At 33.7% G+C, this 22,710-nt stretch overlaps 7 protein-coding genes across 7 annotated transcripts; 6 read left to right on the forward strand and 1 right to left on the reverse strand.

Moving 5' to 3' along the window:
* Positions 1–2,984: 2,984 nt before the first annotated feature.
* LOC106304459 lies at positions 2,985–3,503 on the forward strand. Its single transcript, XM_013740867.1, has one exon. The coding sequence runs from the start codon at positions 3,103–3,105 to the stop codon at positions 3,307–3,309; it is 207 nt and encodes a 68-aa protein (XP_013596321.1). The 5' UTR covers positions 2,985–3,102; the 3' UTR covers positions 3,310–3,503.
* A 1,208-nt stretch (positions 3,504–4,711) lies between these two features.
* LOC106304736 lies at positions 4,712–5,226 on the forward strand. The gene has a single exon (XM_013741130.1). The coding sequence runs from the start codon at positions 4,860–4,862 to the stop codon at positions 5,046–5,048; it is 189 nt and encodes a 62-aa protein (XP_013596584.1). The 5' UTR covers positions 4,712–4,859; the 3' UTR covers positions 5,049–5,226.
* A 2,019-nt stretch (positions 5,227–7,245) lies between these two features.
* LOC106305245 lies at positions 7,246–7,776 on the forward strand. The gene has a single exon (XM_013741622.1). It carries the CDS (start codon positions 7,379–7,381, stop codon positions 7,568–7,570), a length of 192 nt encoding a protein of 63 aa, XP_013597076.1. The 5' UTR covers positions 7,246–7,378; the 3' UTR covers positions 7,571–7,776.
* Positions 7,777–8,428: 652 nt separating this feature from the next.
* Positions 8,429–9,129, forward strand: LOC106304344. Its single transcript, XM_013740750.1, has one exon. The coding sequence runs from the start codon at positions 8,527–8,529 to the stop codon at positions 8,713–8,715; it is 189 nt and encodes a 62-aa protein (XP_013596204.1). The 5' UTR covers positions 8,429–8,526; the 3' UTR covers positions 8,716–9,129.
* Positions 9,130–16,307: 7,178 nt separating this feature from the next.
* On the reverse strand, positions 16,308–17,272 carry LOC106304983. Its single transcript, XM_013741361.1, has 3 exons — positions 16,875–17,272; positions 16,699–16,785; positions 16,308–16,611 (listed from the first exon to the last, which is right to left on the reverse strand). Exons 1-3 carry the CDS (start codon positions 17,166–17,168, stop codon positions 16,477–16,479), a joined length of 516 nt encoding a protein of 171 aa, XP_013596815.1. The 5' UTR covers positions 17,169–17,272; the 3' UTR covers positions 16,308–16,476.
* Positions 17,273–17,940: 668 nt separating this feature from the next.
* On the forward strand, positions 17,941–19,473 carry LOC106304347 (flavone 3'-O-methyltransferase 1-like). The gene is made up of 4 exons (XM_013740754.1): positions 17,941–18,410; positions 18,505–18,815; positions 18,897–18,961; positions 19,071–19,473. The coding sequence occupies exons 1-4, from the start codon at positions 17,986–17,988 to the stop codon at positions 19,371–19,373; spliced, it is 1,104 nt and encodes a 367-aa protein (XP_013596208.1). The 5' UTR covers positions 17,941–17,985; the 3' UTR covers positions 19,374–19,473.
* A 1,315-nt stretch (positions 19,474–20,788) lies between these two features.
* LOC106303561 (ATPase family AAA domain-containing protein 1-like) lies at positions 20,789–22,599 on the forward strand. The gene is made up of 5 exons (XM_013739827.1): positions 20,789–21,127; positions 21,205–21,505; positions 21,586–21,744; positions 21,815–22,110; positions 22,186–22,599. The coding sequence occupies exons 1-5, from the start codon at positions 20,930–20,932 to the stop codon at positions 22,405–22,407; spliced, it is 1,176 nt and encodes a 391-aa protein (XP_013595281.1). The 5' UTR covers positions 20,789–20,929; the 3' UTR covers positions 22,408–22,599.
* Positions 22,600–22,710: the final 111 nt, after the last annotated feature.

Consider the following 22,710-nt stretch of genomic DNA (forward strand, 5'->3'; position numbering starts at 1 on the left):
TTGATGGTGGAATGTGGCGGTTGAAGCCTGAAGTTTTTAGATTTTGGTTTTGTTTTCATTGAATAATGTTTCTCATTTCATGAGAACTTAGTTTTTGTTTTATGATTTTATTTATCTGGTTTTTTTTCTATCACTAACTATGTTTATCTTTCGCTTGATTTTGAATGATCACGTTTGATGTTTTTTCTTATTTTTGAATCGATTTTAGTTATGTTTTGGCTATTAAAATATGTACAAATCATGTATTTTAAATCTGAAGAACCAATTTCATTTATGTTTTAGTTACAAAATAGGTTCAAATCAGGTATTTTTAAACCGAAGAACCGATTGGGACCCGAACCCGAAAGTACAATGGGTTATACCGGTTTTTTGAAGATTTACTAACCCCGATCCGAATCCGATAGAACCCGAACCGGTCCCGAACCGAACTTTTATATAACCCGAATGGGGTTGATTTTGATAAACCCGAATGGATAAAACCGAAACCCGATTGGGACCCCGAATGCCCATGCCTATGCTGAACCGGGATGTCCCCAGTTTTTCTAGTTGATAGTAATAAATTTCAGATATTGGTATTGTGTATGATGTTTGTTTTGAAGTAGTGACCAATGTGTAGGGGAAAAATAGAATAAAGCCAAAAGAGTAACACAGAAGTCAGTAGATAGATACATTCGAAATAAAAATTCAACAATGAAGACTATATCAATCCTAAACTTATCTACCGACAATTTGAAGAATCATTGCTGATGATGGACGGCATTGCGATACGTTTCGATACGCAGCATTTAATGTACTTAAAATACATAACGTGGTCCACTTCACTGGCAATAAACAGCTTATATAGACTTTCCCTTATTTATTTGGTACGACATCCCTTGTATATTAAAATAGAATCATTGTAATAAATTCATTCACACTATACATTATAGACACGTGGCAGTCTCACAATGATTTGATAATAAATATGATAATGCGTTCACACTATATTCATAAATGTGTTCACACTATGTACTTTGCGTTTTTTTAATATAAAACTCACATACATAATTCCAATAAATCTGGATTTTTTCGGTTCGAATAAAAATAAATAACGAATCAAAAGCCAAACTATATATATATATATATATATATTATTTTTATTGTTTACGGATAAAGTTGAGCAAAATATTCATAAATTTTGATTCAATTCGTTATTCGTTTTGATTTGAACAAAAAAAATATGGATATCCGTAACTCTACGAAAGAAATCAAATACTAAAATATAATATCCAAAAAAGCAGTAAATCACAAATACCAATATTTTAAAGAACATATATCTAATTTCATCTGTTATATGCATATATATACATATATATAAAAAATTATATATATGTTATATATATTATACTTTATATCAGTTTTACAATACTTTTATGAATTAAATTTATTATATTAAGTACTAGAATTAAAAAAGTTAAATAATATTTTATTTTTGTAATAAAATGTTATTATTTAAAAAAATTCAATTATTTTTAAAATTTTATTTTATTTACGGATCAAATCGGATATTCTTTAAAATTTTAAAACATTTCGGATACCGAGTCACTGAATATCTAGGTGGCTAAAGATCGAATCGACACGAATGCTTCAAAATACTCATATATTCGATATGTGTTCACCCCTATTTACGGATACAATTTTATTTTCTTTATATGAAAAAATGACTAATGTCAAGACCTTTTTTATTTTAAATTAATTGTAATTTTATCTTTCATGTTTTATTTTGAACAAAAAATGTCATTTACTATTAATTAACAATATCTTTATATATTTGTCAACTATTTTTATATAATTTTTACATACACATAAATGTGCACATTGATGTGAACACCTTGTAACTAAATATTCATCGCAACTGAAGTATCTAATTTTTTTGAAAATTGAAATATTTTTTTTTAATGTTTCTTTCACTACCGACCAAATTGTAGCACATTTCTTTTTATTAAAATAACGAAACTAATAATCACATCCTACGCGAATTATTACCTAGTCAATTAGTAATTTAGTAGTATCACAAAAAAAGGAAATACATAAATTCGTTTTAGATCCTCGGCCATGTCTTTCTGTGATGTTTTTTATTACAACTTGTTATTCTTAACTAATTCAACTTTGAATGGAGATAATGCATGGCGAGAAAAGATGAGTGTGCGACAGATACAACAAAATATCTGCGTTTCATCAAGGACTAGGTCGAAGCTCTGGTAATTAACAATGAATTAATACAGATACAACTCACCGTCGACGACAACTCGTACCGAATTAAAAATTGCCTAACTTATATGATTCAATATTAAACATTAGTTTTTATGTGACTATATTACAGCAGCCAAGTTGTGCTTGTGAACGCGTGAAGGTTGACATGTCCTTTATAATTGTTTAAACGATGCTCATTTTACTAACATAAATTAATAAATGTCTCCTCGGAGAACCAGAACAAAATATCTGATATTGCCATAAAGAATTAGCTACAAAATCTACATCTGTAAGCTCCAATCATATGCCAAATGATATGTGATTAGAATTCCAAATCATATACTAGTAAATTTATAAAATCCATCTCCCTTGTAACCTTGTTAATGATTTTTTTCTCAAGTGCAATAAAACATCCGACCAAACAAATACATCATAGTTGTAGTGTTGTACAAGCAAAAAGGACAGTTCGTGAATCTGTCACATATGGCGTGTATTTTATAAATTGATAGTAATAATATCAAGAACTAAAATAGATTTGGACAAAAGAGGTCTAGAAGACTAGAACAACAAGTGCAGTTTTCTTGAAAGCGATGTGTTTGATTTGTTATATTAGTAAATTAAAAAAACAAAACGCATATTATTATAATCGGTAGATTAGAGAAGAGAGCTAAATGTGTAGTTGAGCGCGTACAAAGAGTACATGTCACAAACAGTGAAGAAGAAAAACTCCTATATAAAGACACAGAGAGAGGTCTTTCTTCCTCACAAGTCGTACCACCAAACTTCCATTTCAGCTCTATCTCTCTCTTGTTCGAGATCCTTCTTCTTCTTCTGCAAATCCATTACCTGATTCTCAAGTTATCATCGACCATGATCTCTGTCGTAATCCTCGCTGAGCTACTGGTGGAGTACACATCAGCTATCGCTAAACTCACCGTCGGGATGCTTCCTAGACGGCAAGGAGGCGACAGCAACGTCGTAAGAGTTGGCGGTTTCATCTTGCCTTGTCCTTCTCCTTCGAGTACTAACCGGTCGTCGCCGTTCCCGGACTTTTCTTCTCATCTCGTAGACTTCTGATCTGCTTGAAGACTTTTTAGAGACTTTGTTGCGGATCTTCTCCTCCTTCTTGATCTAATTGAAAAGTGACGGCTGAGTTTTTTTTCCACTGAGTGTATCTCTCTGCCTCTCTTTCTCTAGATTGTGATGAATCGCTTAGAACTTTGTAAATTTTTGTATCGAAATATAATAGAAAGTTATACATCTTTGATGAACTCCTGATCTTTTTACCTAATGATGATCTTCACGAAAAAAATTTGTTTACGGTGTTATTCACATTAATGACGATGAATAAGTAATAACTTCATTTTATATGACGTCAGAAATAGATGAAAAATAAGCAGGGAGAAGAATACAGTATATAACTTCATATTTGAGATAAGTCGCCTTTAACTGATTAAGTTCATTAAATTATTTAGCTTCCAATTCCGAATGTTCAACTGTTTTGGTCTATGAACTATATATATTTGAAAGTTGGTTATAAGTCAATTTTGGACCGTGAAGACTTTCGGACGATTGAAAACGATTTATTTTAACTTCAGCATCGGAAGGTAGAGGTAGGCAAACGAGATTTTGTAACAACGGGATAGAAACAAGAACTTGAAAGTACTTCACATTTTCGACCAAGAAAAAAGGTACTTGGAAGTAAACAGATCTTATCCGATTTTATTTTCTCAACTTAGGTTTCGAACGAAAAATGGGATGGAACATCGGTAACTAATATGAAACATTAGTATTTTAAAACAAATGATGAAAATATCAGCCATAGCAGATCAAAATAACATAAATAATTATACTTATATTATTACTTAATTACTACACGAACTACTCGTAGATTTTAATATCCAAAGTTTGTTATGAGTTATGACAAAGACAACGCCATATATATATATGCTGCTATACTAGCATATACAAAGAAAATCAAATCATACACCCCATCCCGTTTCCAAACAAGAATAAATATATATCAAATATAAATATATCATACATGTCAAAATATATATGATGAATAGAGTTTATTATATTTAAATAGTATTGTAGATGGATATATAATATGTAAAATAATTTGATAAAAAATGAAACTGAAGATAACCAACTCCATCATCTGATAAAACATTCACAAGAAAATTGGGCTATGAAGATGTGAAGACGTGTTAGAGTTTTGATTATTTATCTCTAGAAGTGTTAGTTAACTTTTAACCCCAAAAAAATTGCGTATCTGCTGGTGAATTAAAAAGGTGATGTCACTGCTGAGGTATATAAGTAAAAATAAAACACACGTGATTATCGGTAATTGACTAGAGGAACAGCTAAGTCTAATGTGTACGCGGTTCATTTTTATATTTTGTCTGGTTTAAAGAGAAATATATTAAAATATGAAACAAGAGTCCGAGTAACGACGACCAAAGTGGAGGAACTCAAGCTTCTTTGGTCTCCCTCCGTCTCTATATAAACAAATAAAGAGAGCTCTCTCTTTCTCACAAGTCGTTTAACAATTTGCAGCTCTCGAAGTAGAACTCAAGAAACTTCTAGATCATTATTCTCCGGCGAATATTCAAGTCTCATCAATCATGATCCCCGTGGTAATCATTTCTGAGCTATTGGTGGAGTACACGACGTCTCTCGCTAAACTCATAGCTGTGATTCTTCCGAGGCGGCAAGGCGACGGAAACTTCGTAAGGATTGGCAATTTATCCGTGTATTGTCCTCCTGGATCGTCGCCGGTTCCAGATTACTCTTCGCATCTAGTCAACTTTTGATAGATGCTTTGCCTTTTCCCCTTCTATTTTTTTATCAAGTAGATGAGTGACAGCTGAGGATTTTTTTTTCGCCCTTTTTGAATACTGGGCAGCTAGAGATTTGTAAACATTTATTGTATTTGAATTAATAGAGATTATGACAGAATTTTCTTAATTTATGATAATTGATCATCTGTTCTGTTGGGTCCAATTAGTAACTGTCCCGGCCAATGATGATTTTCAAATGTTGGTCTGCTTGTTGGAAATGTATTAATAATGAATACGTGATTTTACAAACATAATGGTTTTAAAATAAAAGGTGGGTTAGCGGAACGAATTCATAGTGTACTTATAAGATCAAAAATAAGATCAAGTTTTCATATAATTTTTTTCGACAACGTTTTAATTGGTAAAAATATGCCATTTGTCAGATAATTAGATAAATACTCTTAAATATCACTAAATCAAAATTTTGTTTAAAAATAATCTGCAAGGAAAAAAATCTAAAAAAACATTCATTAAAAAGTTAAAAAAAATATACACATATGAGTTTAGAGTTTATTATTTAGAAAGTGTGATTCACCTTTTAGGATATAGAGTAATTTAGTCTTTTTATTGATAAATTAATGTTATTTTGTGAAAGAAACTAAAAATAGTATCTACGAGATTCACCGTTGTAATATGTGGTTTGATTGAAAATCAGTGACTAATGAAAAAAATAAAGCCAAATAGTACTACAAAATTCAGTAGATAGATAAATTCGAAATAAAATTTAAACAATCGAAAGTATATCATATCTAAACCTCTTGGCTATTAATAAAATAGAAGTATGGTAATTGCTAACGATGGACGGCATTGTGGTACGTTTATGTCGGCATTAAATTCGTTTCTCTAATTAAATACTCTAGCTAAGTCTGTTAGTTGTTTCACTAGCAGACTTCTGAAGATTTATTAGGGTATGACATCAATTAGTTAGTTGCACAAAAAAGAAAGACATAATTTCGTGCAACTAACTCCAGACGTAAACAGTTAGGTTTATAAATATCAAATTAAAGTAAAAACAGAAGTGTTTGAATTTTTAATCCAGAAAGTGGACTACATGCCTATAGGTGCGATTCATCAAAGACTAGGTCGACGCTCAGGTAATTAACAATGATTTAACTCAGATACAACTTACAGTCAACTACAACTCATACCGAATTAGAAATTGCCTAACTTATATGATTCAATATTATTTTGTGCGACTATTTTACAGCAGCCGAGTTGTGAACGCGGAAGCTTGATATGTCCTTTATAATTGTTTAGGCGATACTCCTTTATCATCTATATAATTTATAATATCTCCTCGTCGCAGAATCAGAACAAAATATCTTATAAATACAGAATTAGCTCAAAATCTACATCTGTACGCTTCAATCATATGTCTAATTATATATGTGGCTAGAGTTCCAATAGTATGCTACCAAATTTTTAAATCCATCTCCTTGTTATTGATTTTTAAGTGCAATATACATCCAACCAAACAGTCATCATAGTTGTAGTCTTGTACAAGCAAAAAAAAAAAAGATAGTTCATGAATTTGTCAGACTTGACGCGCGTGTAAAAAATAATACTAGTAATAATATCAAGAACTAAATAGATTTAGACAAAAAAAGTCTAAGATATTTAAGATTTGTCTAGTCTATACAAAGATTTATGCATGTTTTCCATTTTTCCAATCAATAATGAATAAATGTCACTATATGCCAAAAAAAATTACCAAACAAAAAATATATATGTCAAAATATGTATATGATAAGTAAAGTTTTATTTTATTTTGAATAGCATTGTAGATGGATCTACGAGAAAAAAAAAGCACATTTATTTTATTAAACGTGACTGAAGATAACCAACTCCATCGGATAGACCATTCACAAGGAAATCGAGTTATGAAGATGTAAAGACGTGTTAGAATTCTGTTTATTTATCTTTTGTGTAAGTGAGCTGTAACCCCAAACGAGGTTGTATCTGCTGAGTTATTTTTTATTTCAAAAAGTGATGCAAGTGCTGAGCTGTTAGTAAATAAAACACATATGATTGTCGTTAAGTTGATTAGAGGATCAGCTAACGCGAATGGGACAAGCGCGTCTTCATTTTTATGTTCTGACTGTCTGAAGAGAAATAAAATTATATTAAAATACGTACACGAGTCCGAGTAACGACGACCAACGTGGAGAAACTCTGGCTTTAGGCCAAAAAAGAGAGTTCTCTCATTCTCACAAGTCATTTAACAACTGTAGCTCTCGAAGTAGAACTCAAAAAACTTCTAGATCATTCTTTTCCCGCGAATATTCAAGTCTCATCGATCGATCATGATCTCCGTAGTAATCATTGTTGAGCTACTGGTGGAGTACACGACGTCTCTCGCTAAACTCATCACCGCTGGGATTCTTCCGAGGCGGCAAGGCGACGGAAACTTCGTAAGGATTGGCAATTTCTCTGTGTATTGTCCCCCTAGGTCCTCGCCGGTTCCAGATTTCTCTTCGCATCTTGTCGATTTCTGATAACAGCTGAGATTTCTTTTTCCCCTTTTGGATACTGAGCACAGGCTAGAGATTTGTAAACATGTATCGTATCGAATTATATAATACTAGAAATTATGATTATGACAGCCTTTTTCTTAAGTTATGTTAACTGATCATATGTTCTGTTGTGTCCAATTGGTAATTGTCTCGACCAATGATGATTTCCTAGAATTGACCTCCTTTAAATTCAGTCACATTTTATAGTAGAATTCTTTCAAAAGATAGTCGGTGATAAAACAACTTTACCGATATATATATATAAAATTTCATATCCATTTTGGTGATATGGACTCCAATTTTGTAGAAAAATAGAGGGACTATTAAACTAAAATGAGATGAACCTAAAAGGAAAAAAAAACAAATAGAATGTTCTAAAACCAAGTAGACCAGAAACACACTGACTGAGTATTTATTTATATATACTTTATTGGGTAAGTGGTATATGAAAAAGCAGCGGCTAATGGTATATGCCGTATCCATATTATGTCATCTTCAACATCACTCCATAATTTACTGTAAAATAGAGTGATAAATAAATAAAAAATGATTACTAGTGATAAACAAACAAAAATATGAAGTAATAATTACTTTTTTGTTTGTTTATCATTCAATTTTTCATTATATTTTGCAGTAAATTATGGAATGGGGTTAGAGATACTCCACCTTGAATTTTGTCATGTCACCAAAACTGTGACAGTTTTATCTGCAACGCGTGTCAATTACTAAAGAGTAGTATAATAAAATAAAGAAAAGGAAAGCGATATACGTGTACAAGTAGTAGGTCTCGAAAACAGTGGGAGCTAAAGGTTTGTCGCCTATATAAAGAGATTTATACATGTATGGTGTCTCTCACTTCCAAACACCATAAGAGATAAGTGAGAGACTTGTAGATTTCCGGCGAGAACCGTTATTAAAATTTCCTATTATCAGAGATAATGATTTCTGTTGTTATAATCACTGAGCTACTGGTCGAGTACACGACGGCACTCGCGAAACTCGCGGCCGGGATTCTTCCTAGACGGCGAGGAGACGGTGACGTTATAAGGATTGGTGGTTTCTCTCTCCGTTTTCCTTCTAGATCGACACCTGTTCCAGATTTCTCTTCTCATCTAGTTGATTTCTGATCTGCGCAAAACCAACTTTCTCAGATCTCAGTTTTGTGTTCTTCTCCGGAGCTTTCTAGGAGATCGTGGCGGATGAGAGACTTCGTTTTGAAGAAACTTTCTCTAGATTTTGTGTTGAGTGCTTGGTCAGAGCTTTGTATAATTGTATCGAGTTATTAATAGAGAATATGGTTTTGAAGACTTCGTTTTGAAGAAACTTTCTCGTAGATTTTTTTGGCTTCACTCTTCTCTTCTGACAAGACGCACTTGTCTGTTTTTTTTTTTTTTTTTGGAACAACAGACGCACTTGTCTGTTTAGACTTTGTTCTTTACCTTTTAAACCATCGTATAAGCCAACTGGTTGTATGGCGATGGTTGCAACTTGTAAAATAAACAATCAAGTTCGTAAAACCAAAACTATCGTTTTGACTGGTATGTGTTAAGGAAAAATAAGTGAAATGAATAAAGAAGAAATACATAATTTACTATAGTTATTTAATAAATATAAATATATGAAACTTTAGAAAAAAAGCCTTAAATTTTTTAGAGAACTGAAATAAAGTTTAAACAAACGAAAACATTACTACATTTTATACTTAAAACAAGTATATTTTTAGAAAATAAACAAATATTTAATTTTTTTTGGCTCCTATGTATTTCCTACGATAGTTACCTGTCAATGATTGTCAAACGTGCAACCTTACACGTATTTTTTAGACATTAATTGGTCTGCTTGGACCGGTATGAACTGGATCAACCCAGTAACACTGAGCTGAATATCATACCCCAATAGTTGTAAAAGAGAACGAATGGACCTCCGTGGTCATCTAATATCCACACAGAAGAGTTGGGAAAGAAAAATAATAAAAAGCTCGTGTGGTATAAAAGTCACGCTTGTCTTCCTACTCCAATGGCTATCGCCCTATGGACCATTTTTATCAACATTTGTCGACTTACTAGTAAGCAGTATCTTAAAATTGACATTTATGGTAATTAGACAGATGATATGTGTATGAGTATGATGACAAGTCAATGCATGTGGTTTTTTTTCCTCAAATTATTGAAAATAATCAGCTACTATTGGGAGGAACTTAATTTCGTTCACTTATTTATTTGATTTATAAAATGTATCAACGTTTGTAGTTACATTGATGTATACACATAGAGAAGGAGAGAGATATAAGAGAAAAATAAAGGGGAAAAGGAAGGGTTAGATGGATGAATGGGAGGGTACAAAGCAAAGTGTATGAATTTGTAGAGACACATTAAACTACTCGTAGACGTGTCTCTATATTTAGAACTTAGAGCAACATTATCAATGCCAACTCTTATCAAACATCTTAGAATATTTAATTAGTATTTTTAGTCTAAGAAGTTTTCTAAGATACTTAAATAAAATACAACATTATCAATGGAACTTTTTGAAGGTTCTTAGGTATAAAATATTATTTTTTATTAATAAGTAGTAATTAAGATATATCCATTTATATTCAATACATTAAAAAGAGGAAAAAAGTTTCATTTAATTAAAATTACAAACATTTTATTACATTCCTTACATAAAAAAATAAAAATTCATAAATCACACATTTTATTCAATTCATAGAAACTTTAAAATCATTGGTTATTTGGAAGATGTCGAAATTTAGCCCAAATATTTTCAATTAAATCAAATTTTAATTGTTCATGAGTTTTCTGTTACGGACACTCGATCGACGATCCATTGCAGTGCTCAGATTTGAATTCGGAGTAACGATGAATGTATCCTCTACCTCGCTTTCTTAAAATTCTCTCACGTTATACTGAGTGTATGTTGATCGTTCATCCTCGACAATCATATTATGGAGTATGATGCATGCTTTCATAATATTTGCTATTTTGTCTTTATCCCATAACTTGGATGAATTTTTCACTACGACAAATCTAGATTGCAGAACTCCGAAAGCACGCTCGACATCTTTTCGAACAGCTTCTTGGGTTTTAGCAAATAACGAATGTTTCTCACTTTGTGGAAGTCGGATAGATTGAATAAAAGTCGCCCATTTAGGATAAATACCATCAGTGAGATAATATGCCAAATGATATGGATTACCATTAACATAGAAGTTCACTTCTGGCGCAATTCCGTTAATAATGTCATCAAAAACGGGGGATCGATCAAGAATATTAAGATCGTTCACAGTACCTGTAGCTCCAAAAAACGCGTGCCATATCCAGAGGTCACTTGAAGCTACCACCTCCAAAACAATTGTTGGTTTTTCGGTTCCTCGGGAATACATTCTTTTCCAAGCAGTGGGGCAATTCTTCCACTCCCAATGCATACAGTCGATGCTGCCAATCATCCCCGGAAACCCACGTTGTTCTCTGATATAGAAAAGTCTTTGCAGATCCTCTTGTGTGGGTTGGCGTAGGTATTCATCACCAAATAAGCAAATTATTCCGGCAGTAAATTTGCGCAAAGATTTCCGAGCTGTCGTTTCAGCAAGTCGGACATACTCATCAAGTGAATCAGCTGCACCGCCATATGCTAACTGTCGAATTGCTGCGGTACATTTTTGTAGGGGTGTTAGACTAGACCGTCCGGTACAATCTTGCTTAAGATTGAGCCACTTCTAGATTCACCACTCGCTTTCGCATGTGGGCTAGATGCATAATACTCCGCTACACGTTTCCAGAACGTCCCAGATTTTTGTTCATTTCCAACTACAACATCCTTAGATGTGTTGAGCCACGCACTTATTACAACCTCGTCATCTGGGTTTTCACGTTGCCTTCTCTCCTTAGAGGCAACTGATGGGTTTTCACGTTGAGCTGGAGCCTCTGGTGCTTGTGAACTAAAAGGAGGTATCTCCGATCCTCCTCCAAAGTTTTGACTCGGAGGATAACTTCCATACTGGAAGTTTTGACTGTGGAGAAGATGGCTATAACTAGGGGAGTCACTATATGGATTCGAAGGATTCCTTGAATCCATAGCGAGGAGAATGAGAGGATTATAAAAGACAGAAAGAGAAACAAGAGAGAAATAAGAGATAAAGAGATTACTATGACAAGAATTATAGCTTCTTGCCGTTATATAAAGAAAAAAGAGAGAAAGAGATCATAAAGAGCTTTAAAGAAAGACCTAACCATCAACTACTATGGTCTAATCAATAGTTATTACAACACTTAAAAGCCATCAAAACAATGAATCATCTGACTAAATATTTTCATTTGGTTAGAAACAAAATACACTCAAGTTACAATGAGCAAACAATAAACTTATATACTCCTTACAGACTGGTTACTCGTTCGAAACTAACTACAACAGTTATAACAACGTCTCCCTTAAATGTCCACACCAGTTTTTTCTAAAATTTCCACACTGGTAAATTCAATGATGAAGACAATGTAATTTAAACAACATATTATGCCAGCTTTTACCGAATACACTTCACTAATCAATCAAGTATACATTCACAATGTTAAACAAACACAGATCCATCGAGTTTAAATCCAAAATTTATTCTAAAATACACGCATCAATGGACTTTACAATCAAACCAATCAATTCGAACAAACCAAGCAAATCGTTTCCTCTAATTCGCAGACCTTAACTTAGAGACAGATGATTAACAGATATAGAAGAAAAACCTGGTATCGTTCGATTCGGAAGACGACGGCGAGATCCTTCTGGAATCGGTGAGAATAGACGACGGCGGCCGAAAACTACCGGCGAGAGAGAGAGAATAGTGAGACGATGCAAACCCAGATCAAATACCACGCATGCAAAAGGGAATCGAACCAAAAAAAAATTAGATCCACAAAACAAACCGATAATCGAAAAAAAAAAACCCAGAGAAGGAACACGAACCTGCTGGAGATTCGATGCGGCGGTAGAGCTTTGGATTGAACGGTGAATCCGTGTGGTTTGCGACGCGGCTTCACTCCTCGTGTAATCGCCTTCGACGGAGAGAGAGAGAGAGAGATAGAGAAGAGGGAGACACAGAGAATGGTTCGAGACTGAATGACCTCTTCTCTCTACCGCTTCGTATCTCCTATCACAACTCGCCACGTGACACAAGCACCACCACCAAAAACTTCTTACGTAAAAATTGATTCCACTAATTAACTCATTTTTGGATTTAAATTTGGCCCAAATAAATTATAAGAATCGGGCTAAGAAGCCCGATAATGATGCTCTTATGAGTTGTGGTTATGGTTAATTCTACGCTCCTTATTTTCAAAATTTGAAATTATGTAAGAAAGACAATCTTTTGATCATTTACAAGTCCAAGCTGTCTTTCTCATCTATTCTATTAAAACTTAAAAACAAAATAATATTTGTCTATTTTAAAATGATTTCTTACAAATTTTCATTCATTTTTAACTAATTCTAACTATTTCATTTATTTGTCTTTACTAATTAATTTGACATTATTTATTACAAATCATAAAACAATACTTAACTATTTTAAAGCATTTTATATAATATTTTTCTTTTTCAATCTTTTAACTATTTCATTAATTGTATTTACTATAGTAATTCAACATCATTTATTTTACGTGTTAAACCCAATAATTTTACAAGTTTGAATAAAAAAATTTCATCCGTGACAAGCATTCAAACCGGTTAACAATATTTTTTTACTTTTTACATAATCATTTAGACATGAACATCCAAGTCTATCCAATTATGAATCAATTTTTTTTGGATACCAGGTTTTTCGAATTTTAAAATTAATCTCCATTCGAGTATTATAAATATTTGGATGGGGTTTGAGTCTCCTTCCAGGTGTGGATAGATTCGTAAGAACCTAAAAATATCAAAATAAACTATGTGTTTAAAAAAATTATTAAACATTTTATTTAAAAAATCAAAATAAAAACCAAGCTCTAGTATAGTTTAATTAGATGCTCATCCTCCAGAATGTATAGTGTTTATTTTTACCAATCAATGTTATATGTATTAAATGGTTTTCACTCACTGATTATTCTTGATTGGCATCCATATTTCTATATATTGTGAGTGATGCATGCTATAACCTAATACTCCCGCTGTTTCATTATAAGTATCGTTTTAGGTTTCGGCAGACGGATTAAGAAAACAATTAATTTTGTACATTTCGTATAAAAAAACACTATTACCTATACACCTAACTATATTTTAACCAATAGAAAAATAAATTTTGCATAAAATTAATAAATTTTGCATTGAAAATCGAAAACAACACTTATTTTATACCGAATTTTTTTTTAAAACGACATTTAATATAAAACGGAGAAAGTATTTTGTATTAGTGATGTTCCCTAGAAAAGATGTGCAGTTAAGTGCACCTATAACCAAATATTAATGTGAAAATGACACAATATTTATAATCTAACACAAACCATCATAGTACATGAGTTGTAATTTCTTTTAATAAATTATAATAAATATAAATAAATATAAACATCTACTAGATTAATCAACACCTTGCTTTAAGTCATTAAAATGATTTCAGTCACAAACCCCACAGAAGCACATGACAATACATCCACTAGAGAGGAAAAATCTATGGCCCGGTGGAAGATACAAAATATTTGGGTAGAAATTTGTCACTTCCCTGAAGACTATACAGACTCGATCAAAAACAAAATGTCATTTCCCTTCTTCTTTTATACCCTATAATTTCATATTAAATTACAAGGTTACTTTCTTCAAGGCGTATAATTTAAAGCTATAGTTTAGATTTAAATTTGTAATAATTACTAATTTTATAAAGTTAAAATATAGACCATTAACAATATTTATGCATTATTGCACAACAAAGAGGCAAACTGCCAAAGTCAAAAAAAAAGAGGCAAACTGCCAAAGTATGAACAGTATGAGAAAGGGAACGTTCACACGGTATTTGGCGGCTTTAATGAAATTAGCTAGGACGCGTCATGGTGTCAGCCGTTCATGTGTGGTGTGGACCTGGTTGTATCACTTGATTTTGATATTAAGTGTTGATTGACAAGTAGTTGCAAATTTACAACTTATCTCCACTTCAGATTCGACAAGGGTTAAGAACTCAAGATAAAACTATCATCGTAGCAAAAAGGAACAAAGTATCATTTTAATATATTCTATTAATTTATAGTCCTATTTTTTTATCTACCTATAAATATTGTCAATTAAATTTTGGACTTATTCATATTCCACTAAAAATAGATATCAATACATTTAAAATAAGATATTTTTAGATTTTTTTTCTAATTTACTTTCAATATTATAAATGTGACACTCCTACTTTTATGGTTAACAACTTAACAACATTAATTTCATCCTAACTATACATTCGTAAAACTTTCACCATTTCTTTTCATGTGACTATAGACATTTTATTGTATTTAATTGTTTCTTATTTATTCTACCATTTAAAAAACTTCAAAGCCTAATAGAGTTGATGTATTTAGCGTCAGACATTACTTCGATTTTGACTATTAATATGAATTTATGATTGGTAAATTATAGTTATACAACTATATGATTTTTATAATATAATTAACCTTTAATATTTGCATAGCTATAGTGCTATATAAATATATAGTTGCTATATTATATGATTTTATTTATACATATTTTACTCAGATTTCGACTAACATATTATATCATCATTTCGAAAATGGTTAATTATACTATAAAATATATACTTTTATAATATAACTAAATTAATTTTAAAATTATATTGTATACAAAAAAATTAATAAAAATTAAAATATAAAAAATAGATCTCTATATATTTAAGAAAGCTAAACAATAAAATTATAGAGCTACACAATATATAAAACTAAAATTTAAGTGATATATTTAAAACGTTTAAAATAATATCAAATTTATACATTTATAAATAAAAAAAATATCCGCACGGACGTGCGGAATCAAATTCTAGTTTTGATATTATTTTTTTGTCAATATGAAAAATAAACAAAGGTATAATTAGTTTCATAAAATTTTGATCTAACTTATTTTAATTTTATTTTTGTGAAACCTAAAACTTTGACAGACAAAATTCTCACATGAAAATTTCAAAATTCTAAATTTTCCTATGTGATTATATCTCTTTCAATAGTTTCATGTCATTGACATGTCATCAACTATTTTGACTCTTTTATTTATAGAATCACAAGACTATATGGACGCTGTGTCTGAACATACCCTGTTTTAAAACAATATATCCAATTGTTGGTGTCCTAAAAGCACAACATCATTTTCAATTGGTTCATTATTGACTTGTTGGAGATTCTAGAACCAAGAATATAACCATTGGTATCGCACAAAATCAAATTTTTATACTTCTTTTTAAAAGCACAGAATCAGTAAAACCCGTACGGTCCGCGAAGGATGCCAAGTTGGAATAAGAGAAGAATCTAGTCAACAACAACAACAACACCAACACATCTTCTATAAAACTACATTGCTTCATCCTCCCATTTAAACATTCCTTCTGAATATTCAGACATCCATTGAAACGTGATTCTACCAGAATATTCATAACTCTAGACTATTCCTCGGAGAAATTTAGTTATATACACAATGCTTTCAGTAGTGATATTTGCTGAGCACTCTTGCTGAATATGGAAAACGATGTTAAGCGCTTTGGGTTATTCACTAAGCAAAATATTCATCTAAGGATGGCAATGTTATTACAGACACTCATAACATTCATCACTCTCAAGTTTTAGCAACTGGAAAAAAAAACAAATTCCACCACACGTCCTTCACTTGTTTGATGCAGAGCAGCAAGATTCTGACACAACTCTCATAAACGCTTCTTACACCTAATGTCCTCTACGGCCGCGGTGCAGCTCCCGTAAACTCTTCCACCTAGAGTTTTCTAATGCTTCACAATGCGGTTCATAACTCGGCGTCCAATGTGGGCAAGGTGCAGCCAAATCACAAACATAACAGTAACACTACACACACACACACACACACACAAAAAAACATAAACTTGTGTCAGATGACATAGAACTATAGAAGACAAAACAGATCTACCTTACCTGATTACAATGCAGTGAGTGCTGAGTCGATCCAAATGGGTATTTCAAGCAGAGATGCCTTGGATGTGGGAAGTCCCTACAAGCCACCTGAAAGCAGCAATCACGTCAAGATAATGCCTAAAGACCCAAACTTTACATGAAATCAAAAGTACCCAAGAGTCTGTTAGAACCAAAACCTGGCCTTTCTCGTGTATAATCGCCACATCGTCGTCATCACCTCCTTCTGGGTTCTCGGGGAAGGACGAGTCGAATGAATCGCTGGGGTCGAAATCGAGGATAAAGCAATCCTCTTTCTCCTCGAAAGGCTTCATATCCTCCTGTCTTGTTTTCAGACAGAACATGCCTCTGAGAGGTGTCCCTTCTTCTTCTTCTGCTTCTGCTATCTCCTCGTTGCTGAGTTTCTTTCTTCTCTTGGTCTTCATCTCCTTCATCGCCTCCCACAGATCTGGAGCTATCTCCACAATTTCCATTTTTTCAGACTGTAAAGTATCGATCTTTTCTTGGTTCTTTCTTGAGAGAGTTTTTTTTTCCAGAAAATGCAAAGTGACCGTTGCGCCTCTACACCGCACTGAGATTTAAAGAAGCGAGCGATGACGATTCGTTTTCATTTCGAAATATTTAATTATCTTCAGTTAATCAACCAAATTGCAATTGGTTAGGCGTTTGGTACGTTTAATTGAATATGGGCCTCAATTGAAGCCCAATTAGTGGCCACTAAAAGACAAATCCAGTCTTCACAGTAGGTTCGACTTAAAGACAAACCCAGCAACAACAGGATATACAACTCGTATTTGTTTTAACTTCTAACTCTAATCTGTTACATCCAATAAACGATTAGGGAAATCAAATTGTAATAAATGTTAATTTTTTTTTTGTGATGGAGACTAGCCTGATGGAGACGTACCACGGGACGGAAAACAAGTTTTAGTAGGCATGGTTATGACCAACTAATGTTGCATGACCCATGCGTTTCCCTCTTCTTCTATCTTTATTGATTTTTCCCATGCATCTTTGGATTAGTTTTACTTTTATGTAATATACTAGTATTTAACCTATAATTGTGTTTAATTTAAAACATCAATTGTTGATTAAAGAAAATAACAACTACCAAGTACAAATAGTGAATTCCGTAAATACAATATTCATTGTCCATGTTGTCATAGATGGCTGGCTACCTTTTTGTATAAATAGAGACCAAATTCTCACTCATCAGTCATCACATCATTCTCAAGTCAGAGACCAAACTCGTTACAAAATAGAATAAAAATCCCCCCCAAAAAAGTCACAATGGGATCCTTGGCTGAAACACAGATCACTCCTGCTAAAGTCTCCGACGAAGAGGCCAACCTCTTTGCCATGCAGCTCGCTGGCGCCACCGTGCTTCCTATGGTTTTGACATCGGCTTTGGAGCTAGACCTGCTCGAGATCATATCCAAAAATGTCGCTCTCCCTGGCGGTCAACTGTCCCCGACAGAAATATCTTCCCATCTATCGACCGAGAACCCTGATGCTCCAGTCATGGTTGACCGGATCCTCAGGTTGCTTGCGGCTTACTCCATCTTGACATGCTCTGTCCGTAAACTTCCTGATAGTGTTGTGGAGCGTCTCTACGGACTTGGACCGGTGTGTAAGTACCTTGTTAAGAGTGAAGATGGAGTCTCACTCGCTGCACTTTGCCATTTGAACAGAGACAGAGTCTTCATGGAGAGCTGGTATATAAAATATTTCCACTTTTCAACATTCTAACTTGTATATGATTACACTAATAAAGAAACAAGTTTATAATGATATACCATATGAGTCCAGGTACCATTTGAAAGATGCGGTTCTTGAAGGTGGGATTCCATTCAACAAGGCATTTGGTATGGGCGCTTTTGAGTACCAAGGGTCCGACCCGAGATTCAACAAAGTATTCAACAATGGAATGTCCAACCACACCACCATTGTAATGACCAAGATTCTAGAGACCTACAAAGGCTTTGAGGGATTGTCTTCGCTGGTGGATGTTGGTGGTGGCATTGGAGTCACTCTCCGTATGATTGTTTCCAAACACCCACACATCAAAGGCATCCTTTATGATCTCCCTCATGTCATTGAGGAAGCTGTTTCTTACCCTGGTATGTACGTCTCTTTTTGCTATTTCGGAAAAGCATTTAGTCCTGAAATATATATTGGTTGAGTTTTCTTTAATGATTCAGGTATTGAACATATTGGGGGAGATATGTTTGTGAATGTCCCTAAAGCAGATGGCATCTTCATGAAGGTTAGTAAACTATTCCTATTAGGTTTCTTGGCAACCAGGTGCATAAGAACCTATTATGTTTCTTGTCCTCAAATGTTTTTTTTTTTTTTACAATTCCTACATGTGACAGTGGATATGTCATGATTGGAGCGACCAACACTGTTTGCAATTTCTCAAGAACTGCTATGATGCACTCCCTGACAACGGGAACGTGATAGTGGCGGAATCTATACTTCCGGTGCTGCCAGACTCGAGCCTCATGACAAAAGAAGTTGTACACATGGACTGCCTCATGTTGGCTCACAACCCCGGAGGCAAAGAACGGACCGAGAAGGAGTTTGAGGCTTTGGCCAAAGGTTCCGGCTTCCAGGGCTTCCAAGTTGTCTGCAGAGCCTATGGCACTCACATCATGGAGTTCCTCAAGAAGATATAAACCCGATATGTACAAAACTACATCTATCCATGGAACATTGTATCCTTCTCGTTTGTTTTGCTTCCATCTATTTTTCTACAACGTCTTCTTCTTCTGCATATATCTTGTCTTGTAAGGCCACTAATATCCTCGTTGTTTAAGTTGTTTTTGATGTTGGAAAATGTATTTCTTTGTAAATGTATTTTCAAAATATATATAAGATGTGTAAATGGATACAAAGTTTGTTTATTTGTGCCTATACCAGACTACTATATAGATTGAAAATAATAATATAGTATCATTTATCCCCAAATAATGTGAAACAAAAATATGGTCCAAAGTAGGCCTGGGCAAAAAATCAAAATCCAAAGAACCAAAAAAATAGTACCGAACCCGAACCGAAATTGATTAAATATCCGAACGGGTTCAAAATTTTGGCATATTCGAAATAGATTTATATACCTAAATATATTAATTATTTTTAAATTTAATGTATATTAAAAACATCCAAAATATATATGATACTTTTAAGTTGTCCAAAATACTTGAAAATATATACAAATAGCCAAAAGTAAATGTATAAAATAACTAAAGTATACTAAAAACACCAAAACTACTGGAAATATCTATTGATTTTCTATCCAAATATTCAAACCAAACCAATTTATATGTTATGTTTAAGTATTTTGACATATGTTATTCAAAATCATATATAATATATTATTTTTTTTTATAAATTTTGAGAATTTTAAAAGGACAATTCTCTCAAATAGACATTTTTAAGTTTTAGTCAAAAAAATAGCACTCAAAAAATAAAATGATCAAAATAGCACCTTATCTAGTTATCCCCAAAACTCCACCCCTTAACTCTAAACCCTAAGTCTAGATTAGTTAACCCTTAGGTATAAATACATATTTACCCTTTAATAAAACTTATTTTGGTCATTTTCTTTCTTGAGGTCTATTTTTATGAAAATAAACTAAAAAAATACTATCTAAGGGAATTTCTAATTTTAAAATATATAATAAAATTTTAAAAATCTAAAATAATTTAAATGGGTTCCGAATCCGTAAAAATCTGAACCGAATCCGAATCGAAATTTAAAAATACCCAAATGAGACTGAAATCTTTAATTCCGAAAATTCGAAACCCGAATCGGTAGATGAACGCCCACCCTTAGTCCAAAGCTATGTTTCTTCTTAGGATGGATAAAACATGCACATCATCTTCACCGGAATCACCTTTGTTTTCTTACTTAGTTGCCAAGCTTAAGTGTTAATTAATTATTTCTACGGCCCAACTAGAGCTCATTAAGGTCCTTCTTGTGACCAATCCGGTTAACGAATTAACGACGGTGCAACCGAGGGGCATTATCAGTAATTTCACATCCTCAAGCATTCGAGAACCCAAGAGACAAACAGAAACTCTGTCGTCGTCCGCAAGAAGAGCAAGACTCCCACCGTGTTCTGCACACATATATCATCTTACAAACCTAAATCTCTGCGGGATTCTTTAATTCTTTATATAAGATTCCTCTGAAATCAAAAAAAGAAAGGTTGCCTCTTTGGAAAGAGAAATGGGCGGCTCCTCGGAGACAAAGATCTTGCAAGAACTCATACTCTATGCGGCGAGCGCTGCTCTCAGCTGCTTAGTTCTATTCGCCGGGCTCAAACATCTCGACCCTAATCGCGAGGCGTCCAAGAAAGCTCTAGAGAATAAGAAAGAAATCTCCAAGCGTCTCGGTCGTCCTCTCATCCACACCAATCCATACGAGGTCGTTTCGATTTTCAATCTTTTTCTATTAATTGAGCTTAGAGTAATGCTCAATTGTGTCTTGTTATTGTAAAACAGGATGTAATAGCGTGTGATGTGATAAATCCAGACCACATTGATGTGGAGTTCGGCTCTATCGGTGGATTAGAGACCATTAAGCAGTCCTTGTACGAGCTTGTGATCTTACCCTTGAAAAGACCTGAGCTTTTTGCTTATGGGAAGCTGCTTGGTCCTCAGAAGGGTGTCTTGCTCTACGGTCCTCCTGGTACTGGGAAGACAATGCTTGCTAAGGCTATTGCTAAAGAATCAGGAGCTGTTTTTATTAACGTTAGGGTTTCTAATCTGATGAGCAAGTGGTTTGGTGATGCTCAGAAGCTTGGTAAGACTACTAAGGCTTGTTCTTTGGTTCTGTTGATAAAGTTTCTTATGTTAAATGATTCTGTTTTGTTCCTTTTTCAGTTGCTGCTGTGTTTAGCTTGGCGTCTAAACTCCAGCCTGCTATCATTTTTATCGATGAGGTTGACAGCTTTCTTGGTCAGCGCCGTTCAACGGATCATGAAGCAATGGCTAACATGAAGACTGAGTTTATGGCTTTGTGGGATGGATTCTCCACTGATCGTAAGTTTAATCCTTTTACCTTTCAGCTTACTTTAGACTAGTGCAGCCTAGCTAATGGTTTGCTTTGTAGCGAATGCGAGGGTTATGGTTCTTGCTGCAACTAACAGACCGTCAGAGCTTGATGAAGCGATACTGAGGCGTCTCCCTCAGGCGTTTGAGATTGGAATGCCTGATCGTAAGGAGAGAGCTGAGATATTGAAAGTGACATTGAAAGGAGAGAGCGTGGAGCCTGATATCGACTTTGATCACGTGGCTCGTTTATGCCAAGGGTATACAGGATCAGACATCTTTGAGCTCTGCAAGAAAGCAGCGTACTTCCCTATCAGAGAAGTACTAGAGGAAGAGAGAAAAGGGAGACCATGTCCTGTAAGTTTTAAGTAACATAATGTTGAATGTTGTTGCATCCTTGTTAAAGTATTAATTGATGTTGTGAGTTTGCAGGTCCCTAGGCCATTATCACAGCTTGATTTGGAGAAAGTTCTAGCTACGTCAAAGAAGACGCAAGTAGCAGCAGGGGAGTACTCTGGGCTGAGAGTCTCAAGGGAGCCAGATGAGGTCCAAGCAGCGATAAGTGGAATCTCGAAGCTACTAGTGTCTCAGTTCATTAACCTTCAGTCAGATTCTCAGGGTTCATGGCAGCGTGAACCGGAAGAAGATTCCTGAATGAAATTCCGGATCAACTTTTTTTTTATAAAAAATGTTCTGGTTTTAAATGGTAAAGTTTTAGAGCTTTTGCAACAGTTTCACTCTGTTCTGTAATAGTGCTTTATAGAATGCTTTATAATTGCTTTTTTTGCTGTTTATCAAGAGGCTTTGAACTTATTATTGAATCTCTCTTGTTCATCATAATGTTATGTTAAGTGTCAACTCTTCCTTCACTTCCAATAACCACCAAGCTGTTCCTATATAAGCAACGTTATTATTATGAGAGATTGGTTCATTTACAGAATTTTAATATTTATTTTT

This window comes from Brassica oleracea, chromosome C7 (assembly GCF_000695525.1).
Source record: "Brassica oleracea var. oleracea cultivar TO1000 chromosome C7, BOL, whole genome shotgun sequence".
NCBI lineage: Eukaryota > Viridiplantae > Streptophyta > Magnoliopsida > Brassicales > Brassicaceae > Brassica > Brassica oleracea.

Bases quoted from the DNA above. Each gene is read 5' to 3' on its own strand.
- LOC106305245 (XM_013741622.1), top strand. From the start codon at position 7,379: ATGATCTCCGTAGTAATCATTGTTGAGCTACTGGTGGAGTACACGACG.
- LOC106304983 (XM_013741361.1), bottom strand. From the start codon at position 17,168: ATGGAAATTGTGGAGATAGCTCCAGATCTGTGGGAGGCGATGAAGGAG. The intron at 16,786-16,874 runs GTTTTGGTTCTA...TGCTGCTTTCAG, and splicing joins TTATACACGAGAAAGGCCAG to GTGGCTTGTAGGGACTTCCC. The intron at 16,612-16,698 runs GTAAGGTAGATC...GTGTGTGTGTAG, and splicing joins ACTCACTGCATTGTAATCAG to TGTTACTGTTATGTTTGTGA.
- LOC106304736 (XM_013741130.1), top strand. From the start codon at position 4,860: ATGATCCCCGTGGTAATCATTTCTGAGCTATTGGTGGAGTACACGACG.
- LOC106304344 (XM_013740750.1), top strand. From the start codon at position 8,527: ATGATTTCTGTTGTTATAATCACTGAGCTACTGGTCGAGTACACGACG.
- LOC106304347 (XM_013740754.1), top strand. From the start codon at position 17,986: ATGGGATCCTTGGCTGAAACACAGATCACTCCTGCTAAAGTCTCCGAC. The intron at 18,816-18,896 runs GTATGTACGTCT...TTAATGATTCAG, and splicing joins GGAAGCTGTTTCTTACCCTG to GTATTGAACATATTGGGGGA. The intron at 18,962-19,070 runs GTTAGTAAACTA...TACATGTGACAG, and splicing joins CAGATGGCATCTTCATGAAG to TGGATATGTCATGATTGGAG.
- LOC106304459 (XM_013740867.1), top strand. From the start codon at position 3,103: ATGATCTCTGTCGTAATCCTCGCTGAGCTACTGGTGGAGTACACATCA.
- LOC106303561 (XM_013739827.1), top strand. From the start codon at position 20,930: ATGGGCGGCTCCTCGGAGACAAAGATCTTGCAAGAACTCATACTCTAT. The intron at 21,128-21,204 runs GTCGTTTCGATT...ATTGTAAAACAG, and splicing joins TCCACACCAATCCATACGAG to GATGTAATAGCGTGTGATGT. The intron at 21,506-21,585 runs GTAAGACTACTA...TTCCTTTTTCAG, and splicing joins TGGTGATGCTCAGAAGCTTG to TTGCTGCTGTGTTTAGCTTG.